Raw genomic sequence first — 25142 nt, 5'->3', positions numbered from 1 at the left:
ATGTCTGTGCCATGAGGATGAGACTCGTCAAGGCTCCTGTCTGCTGTCACTTCCAATGCATGACTGTTCCACCTTGTGTCCAGTAACTGCAGACATGGAGACTGGAAGAATACTCAGAAAACATTCAAACACTTGAATGGTAACTATCAAACTCTGCTTTAATCCTTGCTGTGTTTGGAAATTAACACAACTGACTTGTGTTCTCATAGCAGAACACCCCCTAACTTGAGTAAAACAGGTTGAGTTTTCCCCACTTGAAGGACTTGGGACACTTAGGTCCTGCAGCAAGTGGCTTTGCAAGACATGTGGTAAACACACACTAGGTTGTGCTGATTGGGCATGGGGTCTGTCCTACTGAGCATTCTTTACAAGTTGTTAAGTTAGGATAGACAATTTGGTTTGCCACTGAATTTATTTTTTTATGTTTGCTGTTACGAAACCCTTAGTTCCTATAGTTGAGATGCTGGGTGAAATGGAAAGCAGTGCAAGTCTCCACAAGCAAATAGCTCTTTTGGGGAAAATAGAGCCAAGGGAAGTGCATGGTAGACGAGCAAAACTGTGCAAGTCTTGTGTCAAAGTTTCATTTAAGCTTGAGTATAATTGCAGCATGTGAAATGGCAGAGTATAACGGTTTGAAATGCCTGTTTTGGTGGGGTTATGTCAATAGATGATGTCATATTCACAAGTGAGAGCAGATTTCCCTGGTGAAACAGGGCTAATGGCACAGACAGGCTTATTTAAGCAAAATTGCCCTCAATTTTGGCTGAAAGAAGTGAAAATTGTGCAGTAATTTCAGCAAGAAATTACTAGCCAGTAAAATAATCTGATTGCTAGTTTTAAGAAAAGCCAGGGTGTTGTCTGTCAGTAGGTGACTGACCAGAGCAGGTCTGGGGTGCAGCCATGCTCTGCAGAAGCATTGCAGGGGAAAGGCAGAGCCTGTATGGGCAGCTCTGAAGGAAATCATTGCTGTGCTGGTGCTGGGGTATAGTGTAGGTCAAGTCGTTGTCAGCTGCTGTTGAACCTCATGAGGCATCTTTGAGGCACCCTCGTGGCATAACAATTTCACGTGGCCCTGGTTAGATCCCACACTGTTCTCTGCCAGTTCATGGAGTAGTGAGGGGTGGTCACTGCCCCACTTCTGGCTGTGGGGCCTGTTCCCTGCCTCTGCTGTTGTGCTGGTCACATCTCCAAACCCTGGCTCCTTTTGGAACTGGCTATCTGGTGACTCTGGATGCAGCTGTATCCTCTTGGATGTTCACATGCAGCTGCCAGTTCTTTCACTTTGAACAGAGCCTCAAAGTTTGATCTTAAAATAAGCTCAGATGTGAAAATACCTGTTGAAGAGAAAAGACAAGTAACAGATGTGGGTTTTTGAAGTACTGCTTTTGACTTTCTGCAGTTGAAACATGTTCTTGCCATGGTAATGATGGCAACAAAGCTGTAGTGTTTTGATAGCTGTGTTGAGGGTTCTGAGCCTCTGTGTGATCCTGGTCCTTGAGGATGGCTTACTTGAGAGCGTGGAGCCCTGCAGCCAGATGCATTGCTATTTCCTAACACTGTGATGGGGAAAAACTTTACAGGATGATGAAATTCCTCTCCAGGTAGTGGTGCCTTCACCTTTCCTTTGTACATGAATTGCCCCTTACTGCTGCCGTTCCTGTTGCAGATCCTGTCTGTTCCAGCTTTTTTCATATTTCATTTCCTTCTGCAAGTGTTTCATTCCCTACAGTGAACAGGTAGCTGGTGTCCCCCTGAGGAGGACAAAGGGGAGGCCACCCAGCTGAGTGGGGGTGTGTGACGGTGCTGCAGATAGAGCTGCTCCATACATATCTCTCTTGGCATCTCACTCCAGAAGAGGTGATAACAGAAGGGCACCGTCCTGTTAGGAGCTCTCAGTCTGTGCCTAATTCCTAAGGGTGTTCAAGAGAAATGTTTGTAGCCGCCATAGGTCTGTCCTGGGGTTCTCTTTGCTCCTGTGATCCAGCAAACCTGCCAGAATGGCTTTTTAGAGTCCAGGGGCTGTGATGAGTGCAAGGCTCTTTGCCCTGTGCTCAGCAATTGTTGAAGCCTTTGGAGAGAAGCAACTCAGGCATGGCTGGCAGGAGGGGTGGGAGTGTGTGTGGGCTGAGGTAATGGAAAACAGGGCCACGATGGGTGGCGGTTCTGGGCTCCTTGCCACCCAGACGGTCCCTCAGGGGCTAAGTTCATGCTCCTACCCAGATACCCCAAGCCATGTCCTGTCTCTTTTGCATGTGCATTACTGACTAGCAGCCAAACTCAACTTTTCCTTCCTTCTCTGTGGAACCAGCACCTAGATCCTTATTCTCCTCACTGTTTTCCCAAAAGGGCGTTACAGACTGGTTCCTACTTAAAAATGTCAGATAAAGCTACAAAAGAATGGGGTGGTTTGGAGCTCAGTGTTGGATGGAGCACAGTGCCTTTATTCCTGCCCTTGGCTAGTGGGCAGTAGTTTCTGGCAAGCAACAGCAAGTGCAATTGTGTTGAGTGAGGTTTGGAGGTTTTGTGATCTGGTATTTATTAAGGATTGCTTTGTCTGAGCCTGGTTCTCAATGTGAACACAGAGAGCTGAGTGTGTATGATGGGGTGCAGGAAAAGTGATGCTGGATTTACAGGTGTGCCTCAAGGGGCCTGACTTGTCCTCCCATTTGCAGGTAGCACAGGGAATACCCTCCTGGCTGCTCACTGGTTTACTGCATGGACACTTTTGGGAACAATTCTGTGTTTTGAATCAGCTCTTCAGTGACTGGCCTTTGGATTGTCTTACATAAATGAATTTTAAGCAGTGCCTAATTGGGACCAAGTAAATCAATCAAATATATCAAATGTTAATTAAGATGTCTGCTGTGGGGACCACATGTATGGCCTGCATCCAGTTCTATAAAGATGACTCTTGCTCTTCTCCTTTCCTCAAAAACTTCTCTTCTTCCACCACTTCTGTCACCTCTCCCTGACCAAGCCATAAGAGCCTCTATGGGAAAAGGATCCTGGGAGAAAACAAGCAAGAAAGGGCAATGAATAAAACAAGGGGGGAAAAGGTAGCCAAGGGTCAAAAGTGAGAATGGGAAAAGTGAAGACCCTGGGAGGGATGCTCAACAGGGCACCTCTGACAGTGCCCACCCTCACTGAGCTGGCCATGCCAGCGCCTTGTGCTGCTGCCTAGAGCTTCGTCCAGGACCAGGGCATGGCCACCACCCTGCTTGTACTGCAAATGGCAAAGAGAAGGAACAGAGCTGGGCCTCTCAGAGTTGATGTGCCTGATTCACCTCAAATGATTACACTGGTACTAGAAACAGTCTTTGAAGACAATTGAAGGCAATTTTGTTAGAAGGGTCCTGGAGTCTTACTCAACCAATTGCTGGGGCCTGAAGCCTGCTGAGCCCCATCCAATTCTGTTGACTTACTGTATTTAAGAGAAAACAGTTTTTCTTCCCTGTTTTCAAATTAAGCCTTAGGTTTTACATTAGTTATGGTTTTTCTTAATGAGTAGTAATGGCAGGGAGAGTGAAAGATGTATTGTAGCTGTTGAGGTATTTGGCATTTCACCACTGCAGCCACCTTTATCCGTGCCCGTTCGTGAAACTTTTCCCACTGCTCCTTACATTTGTCCCAAAGCTTGTAATTGTGCTATTTTCCCAGGAATGTCCTTGATAAAAGGCTCCTAGCAGCCCTTATCGTGCTGTTTTGAGGCAGTGAATGTTATCTGGGCACTGCTGTAAGTGGTGTAAAGCTGTTCCCTGGGTGTAAATGTGTGTGAGGACACCAACAACAGTGCACAGCTACAGCTAATAAGTAAAGCTTCCAATTTAATAATAAGGCCACCTCTGGTGTTTAGGACATTCCTCCCTGTTTCTTAAATATTTTTCCCATACTTTGAAGCCTTTCCTTCCAATTTTCTACATGGAAAATAGATTTTAATTCAATAATTGTAGCTAAGAGCAATAACACGTAATTGGACCACTGTGCAGGGCCTTCAGCCAGTCCTTGTGATCTCCAGAGAGCACAGGACAGGGAGATAGGGGCATCTTGGCTTCATTTTTAGGGTCTTGAATTAGGAGAGATGCTTCTACTTGTTCCCTCTGGCTTCATGGTTCTAAATAGTCCTTTCCAATTCCTTCCTAGTTCTACATCTTGCCTCAACCTTCTTGCTTAGTCCTTCACTGCTCTTCAGACTTTTCAGTCTTCTGATCCTTTTCAGTTCCTCCTCCAGTCTTCCCTAGCCACTGCTGTTGGAGCAGCATGGCCTTTCCCTGATCTCTGGGAAAAGCTTGGACACCATTGCAAACGTGCTCCTGCATGAATCTGTGCCCTGTCTGGGTTGCTTGGCAGTGTCCCTGAGAGCCCAGCTGTGGCTGGTGCCCTCACTGTGGCCATGGTGGAGAACACTGATAAAAGCCTTGCTGCTGTACCTCCAAGTGGGTGGAGCTCCGCTTGCAGGAGACGTTTGTGCATGCCCCAGGAGAATGGGACTTCCAGAGATGTCTCTTTACTGATCTGTGACATTGCAGAAAAATGGCATTTTCCAATATTTTTAGTGTAAATCCACCCATATGACATTTTCTAAATCCATGCTCTGATGCAAAGTGTGGCTACAGTTCCTCTTCAGAAAGATTAGTAGAAACACAGGTTTTCCAGTGATGTTTTCAGAAACTGAGCTGTCTCACAGCCCACCCTGAGTTCCTCCGGGGTCACTCATTCACTTGTGTCACCACTGGGGACAGTGACACAGGGCATTGAGAGGTCTGTGATGTCACCAGTCAGTGCCTGCATCAGCGCTGAGCTGCCCCTGCAGTGTCCCTGCCAGCTGTGGGGACATGGGTGGTCATGCATGTTGTGTGAGGTCCTGCCCTGAGCCAGCAGCTGGGGCAGAGGGCAGGAGCCCAGGGTGGTGGTGTGGGGAGGGATGGGTCATCCCAGAGACAGGGCTTGAGATGGGGACTTGCTGGAGACAGCTTGATTCAGAAGACTTCAGTCAAAGAGGTTTATGTTTAAGAGCTGTTGAGCTGAAAAGCTCTAAGTTAAGGAAATATTAAGTTTTGAAGCTTAACAGCTTGTGATTTTTTTTTTTTTTTTTTTTTTTTTTAGGGAAAAGTGAAACCATAGAGGAATATAAATCCAAGGAGCCAAGCCCTCGGATTTAATGCAGTGCAAAGGCTGAAAAGTGGAATTTCCCACTGGTTTGTGTAGGGTTGTCTGCAGAGGTTGGCCTGTTCTTGCCTCCCTTCAAAAGCATTCTAGCAGCTGTCTGATGCTTTCAGAGGGGAGCTGCCGTGCTCCTGGGCACTGGGATCAAGGAAGGCCCATGTCTGTGTCCACCCTGTGCCAGACACTGGAGCAGGGTGGCCAGGCTGGGGGACACAGGGTGGGGGCAGGCTCTAGCTAAGGGGCTCTGGGCACTGGAGAGGGGCTGGATACCCAGGAGAGCAGGGTGTTGAAGCAACCCACTGGTCTGCCCTTTAGCTTGAGTTGTCCATCATTGTTAGGGACTACCCTCATTGCTCTGCTGATAAAACACTGGGATTTGTTTATGACTATGCTGGAACTTTTAGAGGAATCTGAGGTTTCAGTCCCCAAATCCCATTGAAAATCCAAGGGGTGTTCCAGTGGAGTAAAAACTTTATAAACTCTGAAACCCTGCCTGCTGAATAATGCCTGCCTCTCCAGGGTTTCTTTTCTCTTATAAAGTAATGATACACATCAGAATAAGAGCTGTAGCATGCTGGGTTCTCCCTCTGCAAGGGGCCACGAGACATCCCTGTGGTCGAGAGCTGGAAGGGATGCTGCAGTTGCCTCTGTTCCCAAGAAGTCCAAGCTGTGATGGCTGAATCCAAGTCCTGACTGTTCTTCACCATCTTCCTTCTGCAAGACTGTGCCTGAATGTGGTGGAGCTGAGGCTGAAGTCCTGTCCTCCTGGACAGTTCAGGGTCATTTTGAGGTGGCTTTTCTGTCAAATGGCAGTAACTGCAAAGCATCCCCCTCCTTCCCTGAGTGTCCACACTATGTGGCAGAAGGGTTCCTTACCTTGGGATGAAGTTGTCTTTCTGTGTGTAAACTGGATAAAGGCAGAACACGCACCCCAGTCAGTCTGAAAGTTGTCTTTCCTTTTACCAAGGCTTTCAGATTCAGAAAACCTCCTCAGCTGGATTTTCTGTTAGGAAAAGTTTGCTTATAGAACACAAGGCTGGAAATGCAGATAACAGGAGCAACCACACATGGATTTGCTCACTGGCAGCAGGGCTGGGATGTAGAGCTGAACTCTTTGTACAATATCAGCCCAGGTTTTTCATTTTAATTTAAATCTTGGTGTACCAGATGCAGCAGGGCCAGATCCCGGCCATTCCTGCTGGCTTCTCTTTCACATACCAAAGGGGTATCTGGGGTAGGAAGGCTTCCCATTCAAGCATGCTCTTAAGTCCTTGGCTCCATTGAATGGGCTCCATGCTCTGTGAAATGCCTGCTCCTCATGGGATTTGGACCAGTGGAGCAGGGCGAGGGAAGCTCATTTCACTGGGGGCACCTTCACTGCCCTGCAAGCGAAAGGTCAGGCTGCTCAGACTTTGATTTGAGCTGCTGAAGGACGGTCACTAATCCAATAAGCCAGCGAGGGACTGTAGGACACAGCCTTAATTCAGGCATTTGCAAGGGTGATTGGAAGGCAGTAACCCCAGGAGCTCCCAGGGTGTCCTGCAGTGCATGCTCCTACCTGGCCCTGTCTTGGTTTATAACGTGTTGAGAACGTCAGGCTCTCAGGAACTGCTGTGCCAGCCTTCACACCCTGAGCATGCTGTAAGAAAAATAAACACCCTTAAAGGTTTTCCAGTGGGCATCAGCTTCTCTGGCTAGATTTGTGCTGGGAATCTGATCACACAGGAGCCTTCAGCAGTGGAGCAACAGGTTTGGGTGTGGAGCTTTTAATATATATACACATATACACACACGCTCGTATATATTCATAACAGCATGCTGCTAAATGATATTTCTATTTTTTCAGAGACATGTATGAGCTGCCTCTATTCTGTGCCCCATCTGTGTTGTTCAAGACTGGTGGTCTGAAATTCACCCAATATTGGTATTATTCTCCAGGTAACTATTTGGACATTGAAGATTTAGGGGTTTTGTCAGACTACTGAGGCACAAAGGATGGCTCTATTTTAAAAAAGAACTTTTGTGATTACAAATACAATAATTGAAAGAAGAAAACCCTCATGTGCCCTCTTTAAAACAACCCCTTGTGTTGCCCTGGCAGTTTTTGCTGTTTGACATGTCCAGGTCCTTCTGGCCTGTGTGAATCCAAGTCCTTCAGGTCATGGCTGCGGGGGCAGCTGTGCTACCAGCACATGGCTCCTCAGCGTAGTCTGGGCCAGCATCACCTGGGATGAGTTTTTCCATGTGTAGCTCACAGCTCTGTTGTAGCTGCTGTAATTTTACGTGCTGTTGGGGCAATTAAAATGATAAATGTTAGCAGCAGCTTTACAAATTCCTTTTTGAGCTGTTCTGCTTCCAGCCAGGTGCAGCAGCCCTGGGCCACCTTGGGTATTGGGCAGAGCCATCAGTGACCGTCTGTGGAGCTTTTTCTTGGAGGCAAGTGATGGAAAAGCCTGAGGAGCAGTCAAAGCTCATGCTGACAGGTGACTGTGAGGCTTTTGGAGGAGTTACTGCCCCTGGCTTTGCAGAACTCCTGTGTGTGTTGGGCAGCAGATACTGGACTTAGCAAGGTGAGTGGCTGGTGGTGGGCATGACCCTGTACCTTTCCTGTGGGGCTGAGCAGCACCTACTAGCATAAGATGGCACAGGCTGGGCTTCTGCCACCCAAACCTCTTCCAAGAAATGAGGTACTGGTGATGATTAGGGATATATGGAATATTTTCACATCTAAGTTAAATACTATGATCTTGTGAGTCCCCAAATTCTGAATCGTTTCAGTGTAGGCATCTCGGTGAGCTAAACTTGTAGGGCTCAGGATGGTGGCTCTGATGTTCTTGGCCATGTGTGAAAACAGCTTTCAGCTGTGGCAAGGTGCCATGGGACTGCCAGGACAGGGATGCATGGGGCCTCTGATGTTGGTGACATCAGCAATTGACAGAAGTTTGGGTTTTTGGTTTTTTTTTTTTTCTTTTTAACTTGCAGATCCCTAAGAACAGAAGTGTGAAGTCTGTTAGATACATCACAGACATGTGTTAGTGCTGGAAATTTTATAAGGACTTGCTTTGATCACTGTTTTAAAACTTAATGTTTTCTGTGCCTCTTGAGCCTGAAACTATGGGCCAAAAAACCCTGTGACTTGATACCTGAAGGCTCCCCAGTGATGAACTCCAGGGATTAAAGATGTCGTTTGATTTGTGGCTGAGAGTGCCTGGGGAGCGAGCACCTCAGTCCCTGCAGAGGTGGGAGCAGCTGGGCCCGACACGCTGCGCTGATGCACGCTGTTATTTGAGTGGAGAATTTGGAAAGCTCAGAGCTCTGAGCTAGGGTTATGTTCTCACTTAATAAGGTGTTAACTGACGTTGGGTGCTCTTTGGAGAGTTCGGCTATGTGTGGAGGTTAACGGTTCCTGGCATCTTGTCTGCTATAAACGAGCTTTCAGACAAGAGGAAAGAGTTACCACACGCTATCAGCGTGTGATTTTTTTTTTCCTAAAAAAGCAAACCCCCAAACAAACAAAAAAAACTCCCCAAAGCTGAGGCGGAGGAAGCCTCTGGGCTTTCCCCGGGGCTGCGGGAGGTGCGGGGCGGCGGAGCGGCCGCTGGAGGGCAGGCGAGCCGTGCGGAGCGGCGCCGGCAGCGCGGCGCTCTGACCCCGCCGTCCGCGTCCCGCCGGGGAGCGGTGCCGGGCCCATGGACCGGGCGGCCGCGGCTGTCCCGGCCCGCGAGGGGCCGCTCCGGGGCTGCCGGGCCCCGCTGCCGCCCGCCCGGGGCTCGACGGGCGCGGGACGCGCTCCTGCCCCGTCAGAGGTGAGGGCGCAGCGGACTCCGGGCAGCCGCGGCCACACGTGCCGGTGAACGGGGCAGCGGCCGCTGTGCCGGGGGTTCCGAGCGCCTCGCGTCCCGGGCGAGCGGCGGCGCCGCCCGTTCTGTGGGGCCGGGCAGGGCTCGGGGGAGCCCGACCCCCTCCCTCGCTTACTCTGTAAAAAACGCTTCCCCGGCCGGCGCTGCCCGCGGCCGGGCGGTGCCCCCTCCGCGCAGGCGGTGCCAGTCCCGCTCCGCCCGGGCGGGTCCCGCCTCCCGCTCCGCGCCCCGCGCATCGCTATGCCGCCCGCCCGGAGCGCGGCGCGGGGCGCGGAGCGGAGCCCGGAGCGGGGCGCGGCGGCGGCCGAGAGGCTCCATCCGCCCGGCGGGGCTGGCCCGGCCCGGGGGGACGCGGGGGGGCACTTGCTGATGATCGGAAGTTACTGACAATAAGCACCTTCATCCCCCCAAAGGCGGAGAGAGGGAGAGGAGGAGGAGGAGAGACAGGGGGAGAGGAGAGCTGATGCCTGACGAGTCACTCGGCGGAGGCAGAGCGGGCGGTACCACAACTTCCCGGCGGCGCGGAGCGGCGCGGAGCAGCGCGGCGGGGATCGGAGCTCGCCGGCCGGATCGCTCCCATGTCAGCGCGGCGGCGGGGGACTGCGCTCCGCTAGCGACCAGCCGCCGGCCAACCCCCTCCTCGCCCAGCGATGTATTCACTGCTCTCAGCCTGCACTTGCCTGTAAGGATTATGGCATATTTCTAAATATTTTTTTAAATGTTTAAAAAGATTTAATTTTTTTTTTAAACTTTCATTCTGGAGGCTCCGGTTGCATTTTCCTTGCAGCCAGGTGGTAATGGGGACCTGAGCCTTTTTATAAGCAGAGCATCGCTCTGAACCCTTTAAAAATTGCAAACAAAAACAAAGAAAAAACCAAGCAAAACAAAAATCAACTTTAATCATTCTACCGCATCATTTGATCTTTTGTTGTTTTTTTTCTCCTCTCCAGATGTTTACATTTCCTGCTGCTGTGCTTTCAGGTACAGGTACGTGTCCTTTCTGTCCTCTCTCGCTTTTGGTTGTAAAATAGAAACAAAGGCGGCGTGCTGACCTCGAGTGCGAGGCAGGTTTGGCTGGGGCTTTCACTTGTTTCCCTCTAGTTTTTATAGCTGTATTAAACCGAGCCCCGCACCAGATGCTGGAGTGTCACTTGCCCTGGACCGGGACTTCCCCTGTGCTCAGCTCCCGTCCCGTGCTCCGCCGTGCTCTGCCGCCGGTACGGGCAGGGGTGCAGCCGGGTGCGCACTACGGTAGCCTGCCGTAGCAGCATCCTCTGGAGTGCATTAGCCTGGCTAATGATGTGAGAGGGAGTGCTGGACTCTCCTTGCACAGTGTTGATTGATGCACTTGCCTTGGAAGAGCAGGCGCTCTCCTGCTCGCCCTTTTTTCCCATTTCTTTTTTTTTTTCGCCCCTCTCTTCTTTTAAATTTTCTTTTTTTTTTTTTTTCTCCTCCTCTTCGGTAACTCACTCCCAAAAACCGATGCTTTGAAAAACACAAGTTTTCCTAGCCAAGAGAAGGAGGCTGCGTGCTCCCTCCCCATTATTCAGTAGAACGCCGTCCAAGTCAGCTCCAGCCTTTGATCCTGTCTCGGCAGGAATGAGGCCGTTGGAGGAACACCCTGAGCGAGGCTCTGCAGCCCAGGTGCCCGCGGGGTGGGGATGGCAGCTGCCTCTCTGCCTCAGGGATTTTAGCTGGACATCCTGGAGCGCACCCACCTGCGGGGCCGCGCAGAGCAGGTGCCACTTCGGTGGCTCTGGCCACCTTCCCGCCGGAGCTGGGGGACACTTGTGACACCCTTGGCCCTGAGTTGTGCTTTGGCCGGGATTGCACCTGCTCAGCCTCTCCAGATCCCCAACGGCAGCAGGGGATGGTCCTGGATGAGCACAGCCTTGGAGGGGGCTCCATCCCTCTGGCCAAGCTAAAACCCGAACCAGCCCCATCCCCTGCTCTCCCACCCATCCGAAAAATGCCCGATCACATTTTTTTCCTCATCCTCTCCAAAAAGTGCAGCTCGAACCCGACACCAGCAGAGCCTCCCCTGGTGGAGCAGCCTCCCCAGCAGGAGAGGATCCGCAGCTGTAAATTACCCTGCCGTTGGAAGGTGTTTGCTCTGTTTCTCTGGTGCGGATTTTTTTCAGCCCGAGGAATCACAGGCTGCGCAGGGCTCGCAGCGCCGGAACCCTTTGCAGCGGGGAGAGGTTTTTTTGCGCTTGTGCGGTAACTGAAGTTAATCAGCCCTCCAGCCCCCTTCCTCTCCCCCTCCCTTTGGTGCTTTTAGTGAATCAGAAAAAGTTTGGCTGGCTGCCTGGAAAGCACTTGCTAAAATCTGATCTCTTACTTCAGCAGCCTTAAAACAAAGTTATTGGCATTTATACAGTTGGAGCTTGCAGGCTTCCAAAGCAATAAAATAATAAAAAAAAAAAACCAACCAAAAAAAAACCAGGAAAAAAAGGAGAAAGCTCTGTGCTCTGGTGCTATTAGAACCATACTTGCTACCTTTTGTGCTGATTTTGCAGCGTTTTGGGGGCTGTGAGGTGGGATGGCTGCGCTGGGCTCTGCGGAGGTGTCCTGGCTGCGGCTGGAGAGGCGGTGGAGCTCACTGGGTGACACACGCAGAGCCGAGCTCCTTCGGCGATTGGTGTGGGGAGCCAAAACATTAGATTAGTCATACTCGAGGGCCTTCGAGTGAGTGTTTACAGTATTAATGGTAGATGAAAAGATGTGAATGCTGTAAGTTTTTATTGCCCATTTTGTTACACTTTCTTTCTGGATTTATTCATGGGATTACATGTTTTGAGCCTGAATGGGACCAAGGGATTATAGGATTTCTTTAATAATGATCAGTTTGGGTAGGAGTTAGCCTTTGGTGAACTGGAGTAAATTAATGCATCACTTAGGTTTAATATTTATTTAGTCTAAAGGAAGTTGTTTAGTTTTGCTTAAAGGGCTCTGTGTTGTATTGGGGAGATTTGAGAGTTCCTGAAGGGGATTATATTCTAAGGCTGCCTCTCGCCCTGCGTTCAAGCCATGATCTGTGGCTCGTCCTGTGTGCTGGTCTTAGAATTACTCTGCTCTGCTGCTGCCTGGTACCTGTGGCTCTGTGTAGAAATCACCCCAGTGTGTGTGGGGCTGGAGGGATTCTGAGACAAAACACCATGGTTTGGGTACACTCTGTGTGTTCGAGTGGATCCTTGTGTGCAAGGGCTGTGGTGCATTGACGTGTGAGCTGCTGCAGTTCTGTGGTGGGGGCTCAGCTCTGGCCAAAAGCTTTCTCATAGACCCCAAGGCCACCCTGCAGCCGCCAGTGGATGATGGGGCAGGTGTAGTATCTCCTGTGGGCAGGTTATGGCAGCACTGGGAAGTGTTCCCCAGCCCTGGCTACAGGGAGGTTGGAGGGTCGGGAGTTTCCAGAAGCAGGATTTAGACCCCTGGATGAGTTGGACTCCTCCAGGGCTTTGGCATCGTGTGACATTTCCACCAAGAAGCGCAGGGATTAACACATGGTGGGACAGAGGGGAGCACTGCTGGAGCATGGGTGCAGCACAGCCCTGGGAGCAGCCCTGGACCTCACAGGGCTGCCTGGAGGAGAGGTCATTCACCTTCCCCTGCGACAGCAATGCCCCTGTCTTGTTTTCTTCTCTTGCCTCTTAGGAAGTCACTCTGATGCTTGGAGTTGCTACAGTTCCAAAGCAGGGATACTGGATACCCTTGCAGACCCTGGAGACAATAATTTATTTATGCAGGTTGTTCTTAGGAATGCTCTTTCACTGATGGTTACTGAGCTCTCCCTATATCATGTCTTTAACATTTTTCAGTTTATTCTCCTACCTTTTCACACTTCCAGGAGCAATTTCTCTTCCATGTGCTTTTGTTCTTTATGCCCCAGAGTGGTTTTGGGTTGCACTTTGGCTTTGGAGTCAATCTCTGCTCTACAAGCAGGTGAGAAACCCCAGAAGCACCTTGCAGGGTTGGAGGGGATTGCCCCATGCTGTGCTGGCTCTAGCAGCACCAGTGACCCTGAGGATAACAAATTTGGGGACATGAGATCTCAGAGGCCCCCTTTGCCAGGGCAGGTGGGGGCTGGAGGCAGCTTCAGTGTAAGTTGAGCAGTAGGATCCGAGGTTCTCAGTGCTTTCCTGGTTTGCAAGAGCTTCCAGCTCTTCTGTCCCTGAGCCACCTCAAGTGCATGGCCAGGCAGAGCAGGGGGCAATCCCAGCGTGGGCTGCCCTGGCTGTGCTGCAGAGCAGAGGGTGGTCCTGCTCCAGCCTCTTCCCTGCCTGATAAACCTCGCCAGTGTTCTCCTACACAGAGTGCATCTGTCTTAGATTATGAAGAGGTCCCTGATAGGGCCAAATCCTTTGCTTTTATGGCTCTTGTAGGTTAAGATCCAGCTTTGGAATCTGATCTAGAAGCAAACAGGAGGTCAGAGGAATGCACAAGGCAGCACTAGGCTATTTTCACATCTGCTGGTGTTGTGTAAGAGGAAGGCTGCTGTGTGCCATGCCAATAGCAACTTATGTTTCTCCTAAGCTCCTGTGCAGCGACAGACAGTTATTGTTTGGGACATTGTAAAGTGAGACACAGAGAAGCGTTGCTTCCACACGTTCAGTGAGCCAGATCCTGCGGTCTGGCGAAGCCACACACAGCACATGTCAGAGGCGTGAGCCTGCTGAGCAGCTCCCTCCCCTCTCCCTGCCTGCTGATCCATGGCTGTCCTCCCTGGGACAAGCAGGACGGGTGGTGAGTGCCACCAAATAGCTCTGGGGACTCACCATGGAGAAGCCAAAGGAGGTCCTGGTCACAACCCGGCCAGCTTGCCTTGGCTGGCCACTCCTTCTGCAGGTGTGCAGCAGTGCTAGAGCCACAGCTCCCTGCCTGCCTTGTCCTTGCCCTCCTGGTGACAGCACCAAAGGCAGGTAGCTGGACTGCACATCACCAACAAGGTTATTCTCATGTCTCCCCTCCCTGCAGATGGGCACCCACCTGCCTTTGTCCTCTCTGGGTGGCACAGTGTCTGTCTTGAGGTGGTGCCAAGGCTGAGTGTGCTGCCAGGGATGGAGCTTTGGGCATCCCACATTGCTCCTGAAGTGCTGTGGGATGGGGTAGGTGGTGCCTCCGTGGGCTGCTCCTTCCTTGTGGTCAAGCCCTGTGTGCCAAGACTCCTTGGGGCCTAGGCTGGGTGAGAGCCCCCCAGGCTGGGTGATCCCGTGCCTGCCCTCTCTGCTCAGCCTGGATTGGGAACACCACGTCCTCAGCACAGCATCCCTGTGCCAGTACCTGCCTCCTGCTCCATGAGGGTAGAGAAGTCATCCTGAAAAGGACAGAATATGGCAAATGTGGTCTGTGCAAGGCTGGGCAGCTCTCTGTTGATTTTTCGGATTGCACCTGCCTTGATTACTAGGCAGTGAGGAGACCAGAGAAACTGTGTAAGCAAAGCCTGAGTTAATGAGCAGAGGAGCTCAGCCATGTGAAAGTGCTTGGCCCCATCATGGGCTGGAGCTGATGGGATGGTCCCTGGGATGGCTTTGGGATGGGATGGCTTTGGCTCCGTGCTGTGCTGGACTCCCAGTGATGGAGGCCTGCAGAGGCAGGGTCCTGTTGTACATGAAAGCGTTTGTTCCAGTTGCAAATGCCCTTGCTCTCCAGGAAATAACCATGTGGCTTGCCACAAGGGATTTTTATTCCCTGCTGCTGACTCATTGCACCAGAATACAAAGTGTTGTGTCCTGAAGCTGCCCCGTGTATCCTGCTTCTGCCTCCTGAACTTTGGAGAGCTTGGGCTTGTGGAGGAAGAGGAGACACATTGGAGCAGTTGTCTGGGCTGGAGCAGGGAAGCTGAATGGCAGTGGGCTGGGGCTTGTGCTGATGTGTGCTGGGGTTCTCCTGTGGGAGGGGTGAGACTCAGCTTAGCTTGGGTGAGCGTAGCTGTGGGTCTTGCTCCTCACACATGGGGATGTGCAGCCTGTGCCCCACCAGCAGCTCTTGGCTGCCTGCCCTGGGCACACCATGCCTTTGTTTTTCACTGAAGGTCCCCAGCCCTTCAAAGTGCTGGGACGAGTTCTCTGCCACAAAGACCCCTCAAAGACATTTAGCAGGGAGATTTGCAAAGCTGTTTCCAGGTTCTCACCCCAGCGAGGCTGACACAAACGTGAGCTGCTTCAGCATTTGGGGGTTTGGCTTTGCTGTGGCAATAGGCAGCAGAACAGAGCTCCTTGGGGGCTTTGCTCTGCACCCCTGCGTGAATGCAGTTTGCTTTTCCAAAGCTCCAGAGATGTGTGAGGTGCTTCAGAGGAACAGGGATGGACATGGGCGTTGTTGAGGAGAGTGCCTAGAAGGATATCATGAAGTTCAGCTTTTAATTGGATGCAGTGTGATGGTTGTGTTGTATTTTGCTTTTGCTTTCCTTATTGCACCTGACAAGTACAAGACTGGATGGGGGCTCGGGGCACGGGGTTTGGAGTAGTGCAGGATTTGAAGTGGTGTGAGGTTCAGTGCAGTGTGGGATTCTGAGAGGTGCTGGGTTTGGAGTGGAGTGGGATTCACAGGAGGAATTCCTGCTCAAACTCAGAATTAGTTTTTCTTATAGAGTAGCTTGGCTGTAGCATACCAAGGTGGGAGAGAAAAGAGCAGAATGGGCAAAGGGTGGCACTGCCTGAGCTCTGTGGCTGTGGCTGGCATGTGGGATGCAGCTGGTGCTGTGAGTGACTGCTGAGGGTTGCAGGAGGCTCAGGGAGGATGAGCAGCACTGGGGGCTTGGGCAGCCACACTGAATACTTGATTTTGCTGTAAGCTGATAGCACTGAGCTGGTCAGCCAGGCCTCTCTGCTGTGTGAGACTGAGCTCAAGAGAGAGACTCATCTGGGACTGAAAATCATTATTTTGGATATATAAGCTACTTCCTAGATCCTTGGGAGTATTTTTATGTATCTCTTCCTTTCCTTAGGACTCTGTTTTGCTCTTTCCTCTTCTCCCTTGCAGAGCTTCTTTTCCTTTGTTTTTCCACAGATTTAAATAGTTTATTATGATAAGTGCAGGTGAAAAAAATGTGTTAATGGAACATGATTTAAAAAGGGAAAAGAGGAATGGCTGCTGTTGGTGCCTGGACAGGGATGGGGATACCTCCTGCCAGGGTCCCTGCCTGGGGACTGTGAGCTGCTCTGGGAAGCCTGGGGTGAGTTGTGCTGGGGGAGCTGGGAGCCCTGGGCCCAGGGAGGCACCTAAATGCCCTCCTGCCTGTGAGATGCTCTGCTGCAGGGCATGGCCTTCCTATGCTCTGATGCTGAAACCAGGGGGCTTCCACCTGGGTACTTGTGGCCTGGAAGGTCCAGACATATTGTTTTTCTTTCCTTCCCTGGGTTTTTGTGTTTTGGTCACCTGCTGTGCCATAACAGCAGGTACAAGCAGAAATTATGCAGAGCTGTGCAATGTGCTGCCTACCTAGCATGTCGCCTCTGTCCTGATGCCTCTCCAGATGTCCATGGAGGATTAGGCATCCTGCAAAGCAGCTGGAAGGAAAGTAAGAAAAAAACCCCAAAATATAAAAGACCGTCTGGCTCTGCAAAAGTATTTTGCTGTTGCCATTCAGCAGCCTCGCCATAGCATGAAGAGAAAGAAAGGGGAACAGAGAGGAAGGAGGAGGCTTAGCCTGTCATGGTCTGTGTGTTTCCCTTTGTGCTACCTCCTCACAGCCCCAGGGGCTGCGGCGGGTGGGAGCCGGCTGCCAATCTTCCAATCTTCCCCCTCCAGGGGCTGGGCTCCGGTTGTGCCCCCGGTGCTTCCATGTGGCCCTGGTTCCCTGGGCAGTGCTGCCTCAGCCCCTGCCTGCTCTGCCCACATAAACAGCTGCATTTCAGGCTGAACCACACGGCAGTGACAGCACATCCTCCCCTTTGCCAGGCTCTCTCACACCCTGCTCACTGTGCCTTTTCATGGAGTTACTGCCTTGGTTCTGCTGCAGCCAGGAGAGCCAGAACAATTTTAACCTCTGGAGCTCAGGGTGCAGAACAGCTCTGATGATGTCCTGCACATGGCTCTTTGCCTGGGCTGGTGCTGCTCTGGCTGCAGGGCTGGAGCTGGGCTGCTGCTGCTGAGTTTGCTGCTGCTGCTGCTGCTGGAGGTCAACGTTGCTTTGGAGGCTGTGGGAGAAGAGGGGAAGATCTGAGGTCACTGGGGTAAAAGGCCTCAAGTTGTGCCAGGGAAGGTTTAGATGGGATATTAGGAAAAAATTTCTTCAACAAAAGTGTTGTCAAGCACTGGAAGAGTGGAGCCACCATCCCTGGAAGTGTTCAAAAGATGTGTGGGTGTGGCACTTGAGCACCTGGGTTAGCCATGGGCCTGGCAGTGCTGGGTCAACAGGTGGATTGGTGATCTTAGAGGATTTTTCCAACCTAAATGATTCTGTGATAAGAAGTGGGCAGCACAGGAATGGCCCAGCACATCCTGCTCACTGTTGTGTGGCTGGAGATGGACAGGAGGTGGGGCAGAGCCCAGCCCATGGGCTCACCCATGTGGAGATGGAAGTGGGGGCAGGCTGGGGATGCTGGCACTTGCCCCAGGCAGACCCAGCACCCCCATGGTGGCCAGGCTAAGGGGCTGGATCTGGAAGCAAGGAGGAGCTGGCACTGAGGGAAAGCAAGGTGGAGAGGGGCCCAGTGTGCCCTGTGATTCCTCTGCTTGTCTTTTAAAATCCAAATGGATGGATGCTAAATCTTGGTGAAGGTCCCAGAGAAGCGCATATTGTGTGGATAGAAATGTTAGGATGCAGCAATAAATAACGGATTGCTTTTCCTACAAGGTATTCCCAGCACTCCTTAGTCCTCCCAGTTCCTTTTTCTCCTGTATTTTAAATCCCTTTTTTCCTGCTAGAATACTATCTTTGGCATAATTTTGAAGGAGAAATTAAGAACTTTAAGCTTGTTAAAAAGCTTTTGTATCTTTTGGAATACCCTGAGCTGCTCTTGCACAGAAATCCAGAATTAACAGAAAAATGCAGGGAGCAGCAATTAGCCTGGTCAATGACTGTGGGTACTGTGTGTGCTGGGTGTCTGTAGGCATGGCTGCTGGGATGGGAAGCCCTGGGAAGATAAATTAGAAAGTGGGTGAAGGACATTTTTGATAGAAGGGCATTTTGCTGCTTCTCTGATGGTTTTTATCCATTTGAGGAGAGGGGTGGTCTGAAAGCTGGCCGTGCTGTGACCACCAGGACTGGGGTCACTTCCTTCCTGTCACACCCTGGGTGATCTCCTCACAGTGTGGTTGCATCGCTTCTCCCGTTGGAGTATGAGGTACAATCCTGGTCAGATAATTGGATTTGCCTTCCCAAGCTGAATTCAAACCACAGGTGGAATTGGACTGCATTGTAGGAACAAACAGGGAGTGGAGTCTGTGCTCTGTTTCCAGCCATGTTCTCCAGCTCTAACACGAAGCTGCTTTTGGCCCCCTTACCCTCCCAGGCCGGAAGGTTACGACCCTACATGAGCAACCTCAGTCCCTGGGTGTGAGGCTGCACTGTAGGACTGCACAGGGCAGTGCAGTATTGATTAGCTGTACAATAAATTATGATGTATGTAGGTGCAGGTTTCTGACCCTGTGGTCGCGACCTTGCGGTGATTGGGAGCGTCCTGGCCAGCTGAGATCAGAGCAGCGCCAGCAATTGATGGGGCAGCACTGCTGCTGCTGCTGCAGGAGGGACAGCACTGCTGCTGCAGGAGGGACAGCACTGCTGCTGCTGCTGCAGGGACAGCACTGCTGCTGCTGCAGGAGGGACAGCACTGCTGCTGCTGCTGCAGGGACAGCACTGCTGCTGCTGCTGCAGGAGGGACAGCACTGCTGCTGCTGCAGGGACAGCACTGCTGCTGCTGCTGCTGCAGGGACAGCACTGCTGCTGCTGCAGGGACAGCACTGCTGCTGCTGCTGCAGGAGGGACAGCACTGCTGCTGCTGCTGCAGGAGGGACAGCACTGCTGCTGCTGCAGGGACAGCACTGCTGCAGGAGGGACAGCACTGCTGCTGCTGCTGCAGGAGGGACAGCACTGCTGCTGCTGCAGGAGGGACAGCACTGCTGCTGCTGCTGCAGGAGGGACAGCACTGCTGCTGCTGCTGCAGGGACAGCACTGCTGCTGCTGCAGGGACAGCACTGCTGCTGCAGGGACAGCACTGCTGCTGCTGCAGGGACAGCACTGCTGCTGCAGGGACAGCACTGCTGCTGCTGCAGGGACAGCACTGCTGCTGCAGGGACAGCACTGCTGCTGCTGCAGGGACAGCACTGCTGCTGCAGGGACAGCACTGCTGCTGCTGCAGGGACAGCACTGCTGCGGCAGGGACAGCACTGCTGCTGCTGCTGCAGGAGGGACAGCACTGCTGCTGCTGCTGCTGCAGGGACAGCACTGCTGCGGCAGGGACAGCACTGCTGCTGCTGCTGCTGCTGCTGCTGCTGCTGCTGCAGGGACAACACTGCTGCTGCTGCAGGGAGAGCACTGCTGCTGCTGCTGCAGGGACAGCACTGCTGCTGCTGCAGAGACAGCACTGCTGCAGGCACAGGCATCTTTGTCCCAGGGAGCAGGCAGTGCTTCAAGCTTCCCCTGCAATTCCACCTGGAGCTCCATGCTGGGAGCTGGGCTGTGCCAGCCTGACCCCAGGCTATGGGCATGGGAGGGACTCTGTGTGTTTCCATTGGGATTCTCAAAGCTGGAACATCTCAGGCTGGAAGGGAGGAGTGAGGGCAGCTCTGGCCAGCATGGAGAGTCTGCCCTGCTCATCACAGAACCAGAATGGTTTGAGCTGGGAGGGACCTTAAAGCCCACCTCGTTCCACCCCCTGCCATGGCAGGGACACCTCCCACTGTCCCAGGCTGCTCCAAGCCCCAGTGTCCAACCTGGCCTGGGACACTGCCAGGAATGAAGCAGCCCCGAGGCTGCCAGAGCTCCAGGAGTGTTTGGACAGCACAGGGGTGGGACTGTTGGGGTGTCTGTGCAGGGCCAGGGGTTGGACTGGATGATCCTAATGAGTATCTTCCAATTCAGAATATTCTGTGATTCTCTGGGCAATCTGTGCCAGTGCCTGACCACCTTTCTAACATCTTATCTATATATCTCTTCTTTCACTTTAAACCCCTTCCCCCTTGTCCTGTAATAAATGGGAGAAGTCTGCCAGCAAGGCAGACGGCTTGCTTTGTGCTGTTTATGTTGAAGGAGTAGGTAATAGGAATTTAATTGCTCTTTAAATGTAGCAAACAAGAAAATTGAATTGATTTGCTCAGCTTTCATTTGTGGGAGCCTGATTTCCCCAGTGTGCACCATCACCGTGTGAGCCAAGACACCGAGCACCATCAGGTTCAGTTGTGGGGTTTCACTTCCAAAGGAAATTTGTGCAAAGTCTGATCTGAGGTGAGCAAGGCTCAGCTGGCAGAGCTGCCCTGTGCTGGGTAGTGGCCCTGGGGGGTGGCACCTGAAGGTGTCCCCAGACCAGACAGGGACCGGGGGTGTCTGGACGAGGCACGGGGCCTTACATCCCCCCAGTGCTCAAAGAAAGGGCTCCTGGGGCATCCCCAGCTTCATGCCACGAGGTCTCATGTCTGTGTCCGCCCATGTCTGGCCTGAATTTTCCCCCAGCAGCATTTTCCCACTGCTGGTGACTGGTGATGGACGGATCAAAACGTGTGGGGTTCTCCCTGGTACCCCCAAGTTGTGCAGGGATGCAGCAGCCCAAACCTCAGTGATTTTAACACCACTTTATTTTTTCCCTTATTTAAAATATTTTAAAAAACAGATTTATTTTCCTAAACTGTTGAGAATTGTTCCCTGAAAATGGGAAACTTGCAATCTAAATTAATTAATACCAAATGAGGCTTTTCCCTAACTCAACAAAGCTGAAAGATAAGAAATCCTATTTGCCTGGTGTTTGCAGTGTAAATATTTCCAGGCAGAAGTGTGGCTAATAGAGATCAGAACAAATCTTCTATTAGAAAACAAACTCTGCTTTTCTTTTCTGACCCTAGGCTCATGTTTGTTATATGGGATCCTGAAGGCAGATTGACAATTTGGTTTGGATTAAAGTCAACACATGGTTTATGCCATATTTTTGATAAGGCTCAGTAGTAATCTGATTTTTTTTCCAGGCTGTCTTTAGTACATAAGTAGTAGACTTGTCCATTCCTGGGAATATTTTTGCAGTGAAGCTATTGAAGAATTTATTTCTGGAGGGAAGATGAAATTTCTTGTTTTAAAAACTCTTAAAATCCCAAGTCAAGTTGAAATCCATTGACTGCAAGCTGTAAGCTTGATGTGGGCTGGGCAAACTTCAAGCTATTTTATTAACTGATCTAGACAGTGTTTTCTTTAAATACCTTTGGAAGGACAGAGAGGAGGAGACTGGTTCATGCAGGGGGAGCAGAGCAGGTCCTTGTGCTTTACCACCAGCACCTAGTTCCGACCAGCAGGAGTAAAAACTGCCACCATTTGCACCTGTATGTGCTTGTGAGCTCAGGCTTCTTCCTGGGAATGACAGGCATTGCCACATGCTGCTGGTTCCCTCCTTGGTGAGTCCCCAGAATGGGCTTTGGTTACCCTTGGCCCCTTGGGTACAAACAGCTGTGTATTTGTATGGTATAGATTTATCCTGTTTATAAATAAACTTCACTCTCCAAAGTGAGTGTCTCTTTGTCATTACTGTGTTTCCTAGAAAGAAGGTGAGGGAAAACAGTAGAAAAATTGGGAATGGGGAGGACCCAAGGAGGAACTGGGAATTGCTCACTGCCTTTGAACTCTGTGCCTGGAAACCCATCTGCAAAGTTCTGGGTCTGTGCTCACTGGAGGATCCAGAGAGCTGTTGTGGCTCATTCTGTGGCCACCTCCATCTCTGATGCCAGTGTGGAAACTTCCAAATAGGATTATTTGATCAGGATTAAATGGGTCCCAGAGTTGTCTTTGGTGCTTGAGGGTAACTGGTGCTGGCAGGACTCATTGGGTGATTGTTCAGTGCTAGAACTGGACACTGGGAAAGCTCTGACTTGATGGTGATGCTGAAAGCAAGTGAGATACCTGTGCCAGCTGTACATTAACTCCCTTGAAAGTGGAATTAGTGGAGCTGAATGTTGCCTGCATCTGCATTCATTTGAAGGTGCCTCCAGCAGCAGGTTGTGCCCAGCAAGGGGCTCAGGTGAGCTGTGCCCTGAGTGACAGCTGCTGGGACATGGCCTGGGCTGAGGTCCTTGTCCCTCAGCCCGTGGAGTGGGTTCCCTGCATCCCCCCGTGCCGGGTGAGCCGGAGAGCTCTGGCCTGCCATGGAAATGTGTGTTTGCACAATTAGCGTGGCCCCTTCCTTCCCTGGGAGCAGAATGGTTTATTGATTTCTGTGGCCCACTCACCCCCACCTATTCAGCAATAATGACCCTTCCACCCCAACTCTAAATCATCCCAGCATGCCTCGCCCGTAAGCCCTCTAATCTTTTTGGGTTGTTGTTGGTATTTATGCTCGTGGAGGTTTATGATCTGTCGGTGCTGGCTGCTGAAATGCTTTATTTATCCATAGGCTGGGCCACACAGGGAGCGTCCTTATTCTGGTATCATGTTCAGGATGCTGTAGTTAAGGGTTGTGTCAGCACTTCCATGCACAAATCTTGTTATTCAGGGGTTTTGCAATTCTGTGGAAAAGAAAACCAGCGACCTGGCACGGCAAGGGGAGGCTCGAAGGCAAACATGAAAGCCCAACAACCCACTGCTCATTTAGGGATTATTAGATGGGCAACCTTTTTCCTTGAGGAAAGTAGCCAGAAACATCCTCCTCCCTTGGTTTGATTTTGTGCAAAGAAAACCCTCTTTTGTGTGCTTGTGTTGGGGTCAGATGGGGAGAGCACAGAGAGGCAGGACACTGGCTGGGATCCTCTCTGGATGCTTGGGAACGAACCTGTGGCTGGTGCAACCAGAGCTGCCTTGTCCTCGGAACGTGCGGCTGTGGAGAGCTGGGGAGCTGCTCCCGGGGCCACAGCCCTGGAACAGCAGGTGATGGGTTTTATAAATGTGATTTATGGCCCTGTTAGTGCAGGAGCTTGTGGGCTTATAAATTATTTTGAGATTTCTCAATGATAGAGGGAGTGTGGTTTAAATGGGAGAGATAACAGGGCTTGAGAATGTATTTCAAAGGGCTTTTGGGGAAGGGAAGGGAAGGTATGGGGTGATCCTGGCTGTGCTGGAGGAAGAGCCTTTACAGACCAGCCCAGCCAGCATATTTTTTATTTCTCCCTGTTAATGCTGATGGGTTTTGTGGGCACTCCATGGACAGCCTGGAGCAGAGTTCATAACTTGGAGCAAAAATGCTCCAAGCATGGCCTGGGACAACAGACTGGGGCTAACATTGAGGGTGACTTGTGCAAGCAGAATTGATCAGTCCTCAGGCAGGAGCAGGCAGTGGTGAAGCAGTGAGGGAGCTGACAAAAAAGATGGAGAGACAATTTACAAGGTGATACAGTGCCAGGACAAAAGGAAATGGCTTCCCAGTGCCAGAGGGCAGGGATGGATGGGATATTAGGAAAAGTGCTTCCCTGTGAGGGTGGGCAGGCCCTGGCACAGGGTGCCCAGAGCAGCTGTGGCTGCCCCTGGATCCCTGGCAGTGCCCAAGGCCAGGCTGGACACTGGGGCTGGGAGCAGCCTGGGACAGTGGGAGGTGTCCCTGCCCATGGCAGCATTGGAACCAGGTGATCTTTAAGGTTCCTTCCAACCCAGGTCATTCTATGACTCATCCTGTGGTTCCTCAGGAAGGGGACTCTGTCACAGAGGGAAATCAGGATGCCAGACTGCTGCTGGATCCTTTTGTTAGCAGGTACGAGGCTGGTGTGAATGGCAGGGACTCCTGAGGAGGTCCCTTCCTTCCCCTTGGCACCATTCCCACAGAGGGTCACTGGGTGTTACCTTGTCAGAATGAGCAGGAGTGGAACTGACTGGAGCTTAGTAAAAGATTTCCAGAGAGGACATTTGACAGAGGAAGGTGATGCTGGGATAATTCAGTTAGGTCCCCAAGTGTCTCTGCTGAATCAGCAGAGAAGCCACCTCTCACCTGAGGTCAGGACTTGGGAGCTGCTGTGGGGACAGTTGCTGACCAAGTCTCTGTTTTCTTTGCAAATGCAATGCAGAAAGGTATTTTGTGAGTTCTGCCCTGGTGTGTACTGCTCGGTAGTTGCCGTGTTTTACCCTAGAGGGAGTTGCTTTTCTGCAGTGGGAGCAGGGATCTGTGTTCCTTGGAGGATGCCAGGGGACCAGATGAAAGGAGCTCCTAGGATAAGCACAGTATCACTGCTGAGGTGCTGCCCCAGCAAATGTTTATTCTCTTATGGGGAGGTTGGTCTTGGATGATCTTCCATCTCCTTCTGATGGCAGGGTTTTCCTGAGTATCCCTCGGGTTTTCCTGAGTATCTCTCAGGTTTTCTGTATCTTGTGCCTTTGCTCCTGTTTTTGTGGCGGGGTCTCAACTGGGCTGGCATCAAGCAGAAGAGCAGAGATGTCACCTTGAACCTGGCAGGCCCATGCTTCAAATTGACATTTTAAGTCCTTGTGGTGAAGAACTCTGCCTTTTTCCAGGGTTTAGGAAATGCCTGACCAGTTTCAGGGTAGTGGGCTTGGGGTTTCTGCTCTGCCCTGCTGCTGTGGCCAAACGGGTTTGCAGCAGGAGCATCTCCCCTGGGGAAAGGGGAGAAAAGGTCAGGGGTGCTTTGAACCTGGCAGGTTTCTCAGTAATTGGACTCGGGTCCAATTGAAGGGGTGAACAAATTGCTGGTAAGTATTTTTAGTGGGGTGCTGCAGCTTTTGTCCCAGGAACAACCCACTGGGAGCTCTGCCCACTTCAGCCCCACTGCTGTGGCCACCCAGGCTCCTCCAGCCCTGGGTGAGCAGCAGAGGGCCCTGGGGATAGCAGCACCCTTGGGTGGGGCAGGCAGCCCCTCGGCCCTGTGCTCACCTGTGCAGAGCCACCTGTGCTGGGCAAGGGCTTAATTCCTGCATACCAGGGCAGGTTATTTCAGCAGGAGTGCTTTCTCCATCAAGAAAATAAGGGTACTTGTTAAGGTAGTGGAGGCATTTGTAGCATGCCAAGCTCCCCGGTCCCACAGTTTCACAGGGGTTGGTTGGGG

General features: G+C 51.6%; 1 protein-coding gene across 1 annotated transcript in view; it reads left to right on the top strand.

Moving 5' to 3' along the window:
- The first annotated feature begins 7693 nt into the window (after positions 1–7693).
- The window catches only part of FGF18 (fibroblast growth factor 18), a 66281-nt gene continuing 48832 nt past the window's right edge, over positions 7694–25142 (top strand). The window contains exons 1-3 of the mRNA XM_066560186.1: positions 7694–7733; positions 9437–9705; positions 9974–10010. Of these exons, the coding sequence (XP_066416283.1) occupies positions 9674–9705; positions 9974–10010 (69 nt within the window). The 5' untranslated portion in view covers positions 7694–7733; positions 9437–9673. The remainder of the gene's footprint in view (positions 7734–9436; positions 9706–9973; positions 10011–25142) is intronic.

The sequence above is a fragment of the Molothrus aeneus genome, chromosome 15 (assembly GCF_037042795.1).
Source record: "Molothrus aeneus isolate 106 chromosome 15, BPBGC_Maene_1.0, whole genome shotgun sequence".
NCBI classification, from domain to species: Eukaryota; Metazoa; Chordata; class Aves; order Passeriformes; family Icteridae; genus Molothrus; species Molothrus aeneus.
This window is presented reverse-complemented; position numbering and strand designations above follow the sequence as displayed.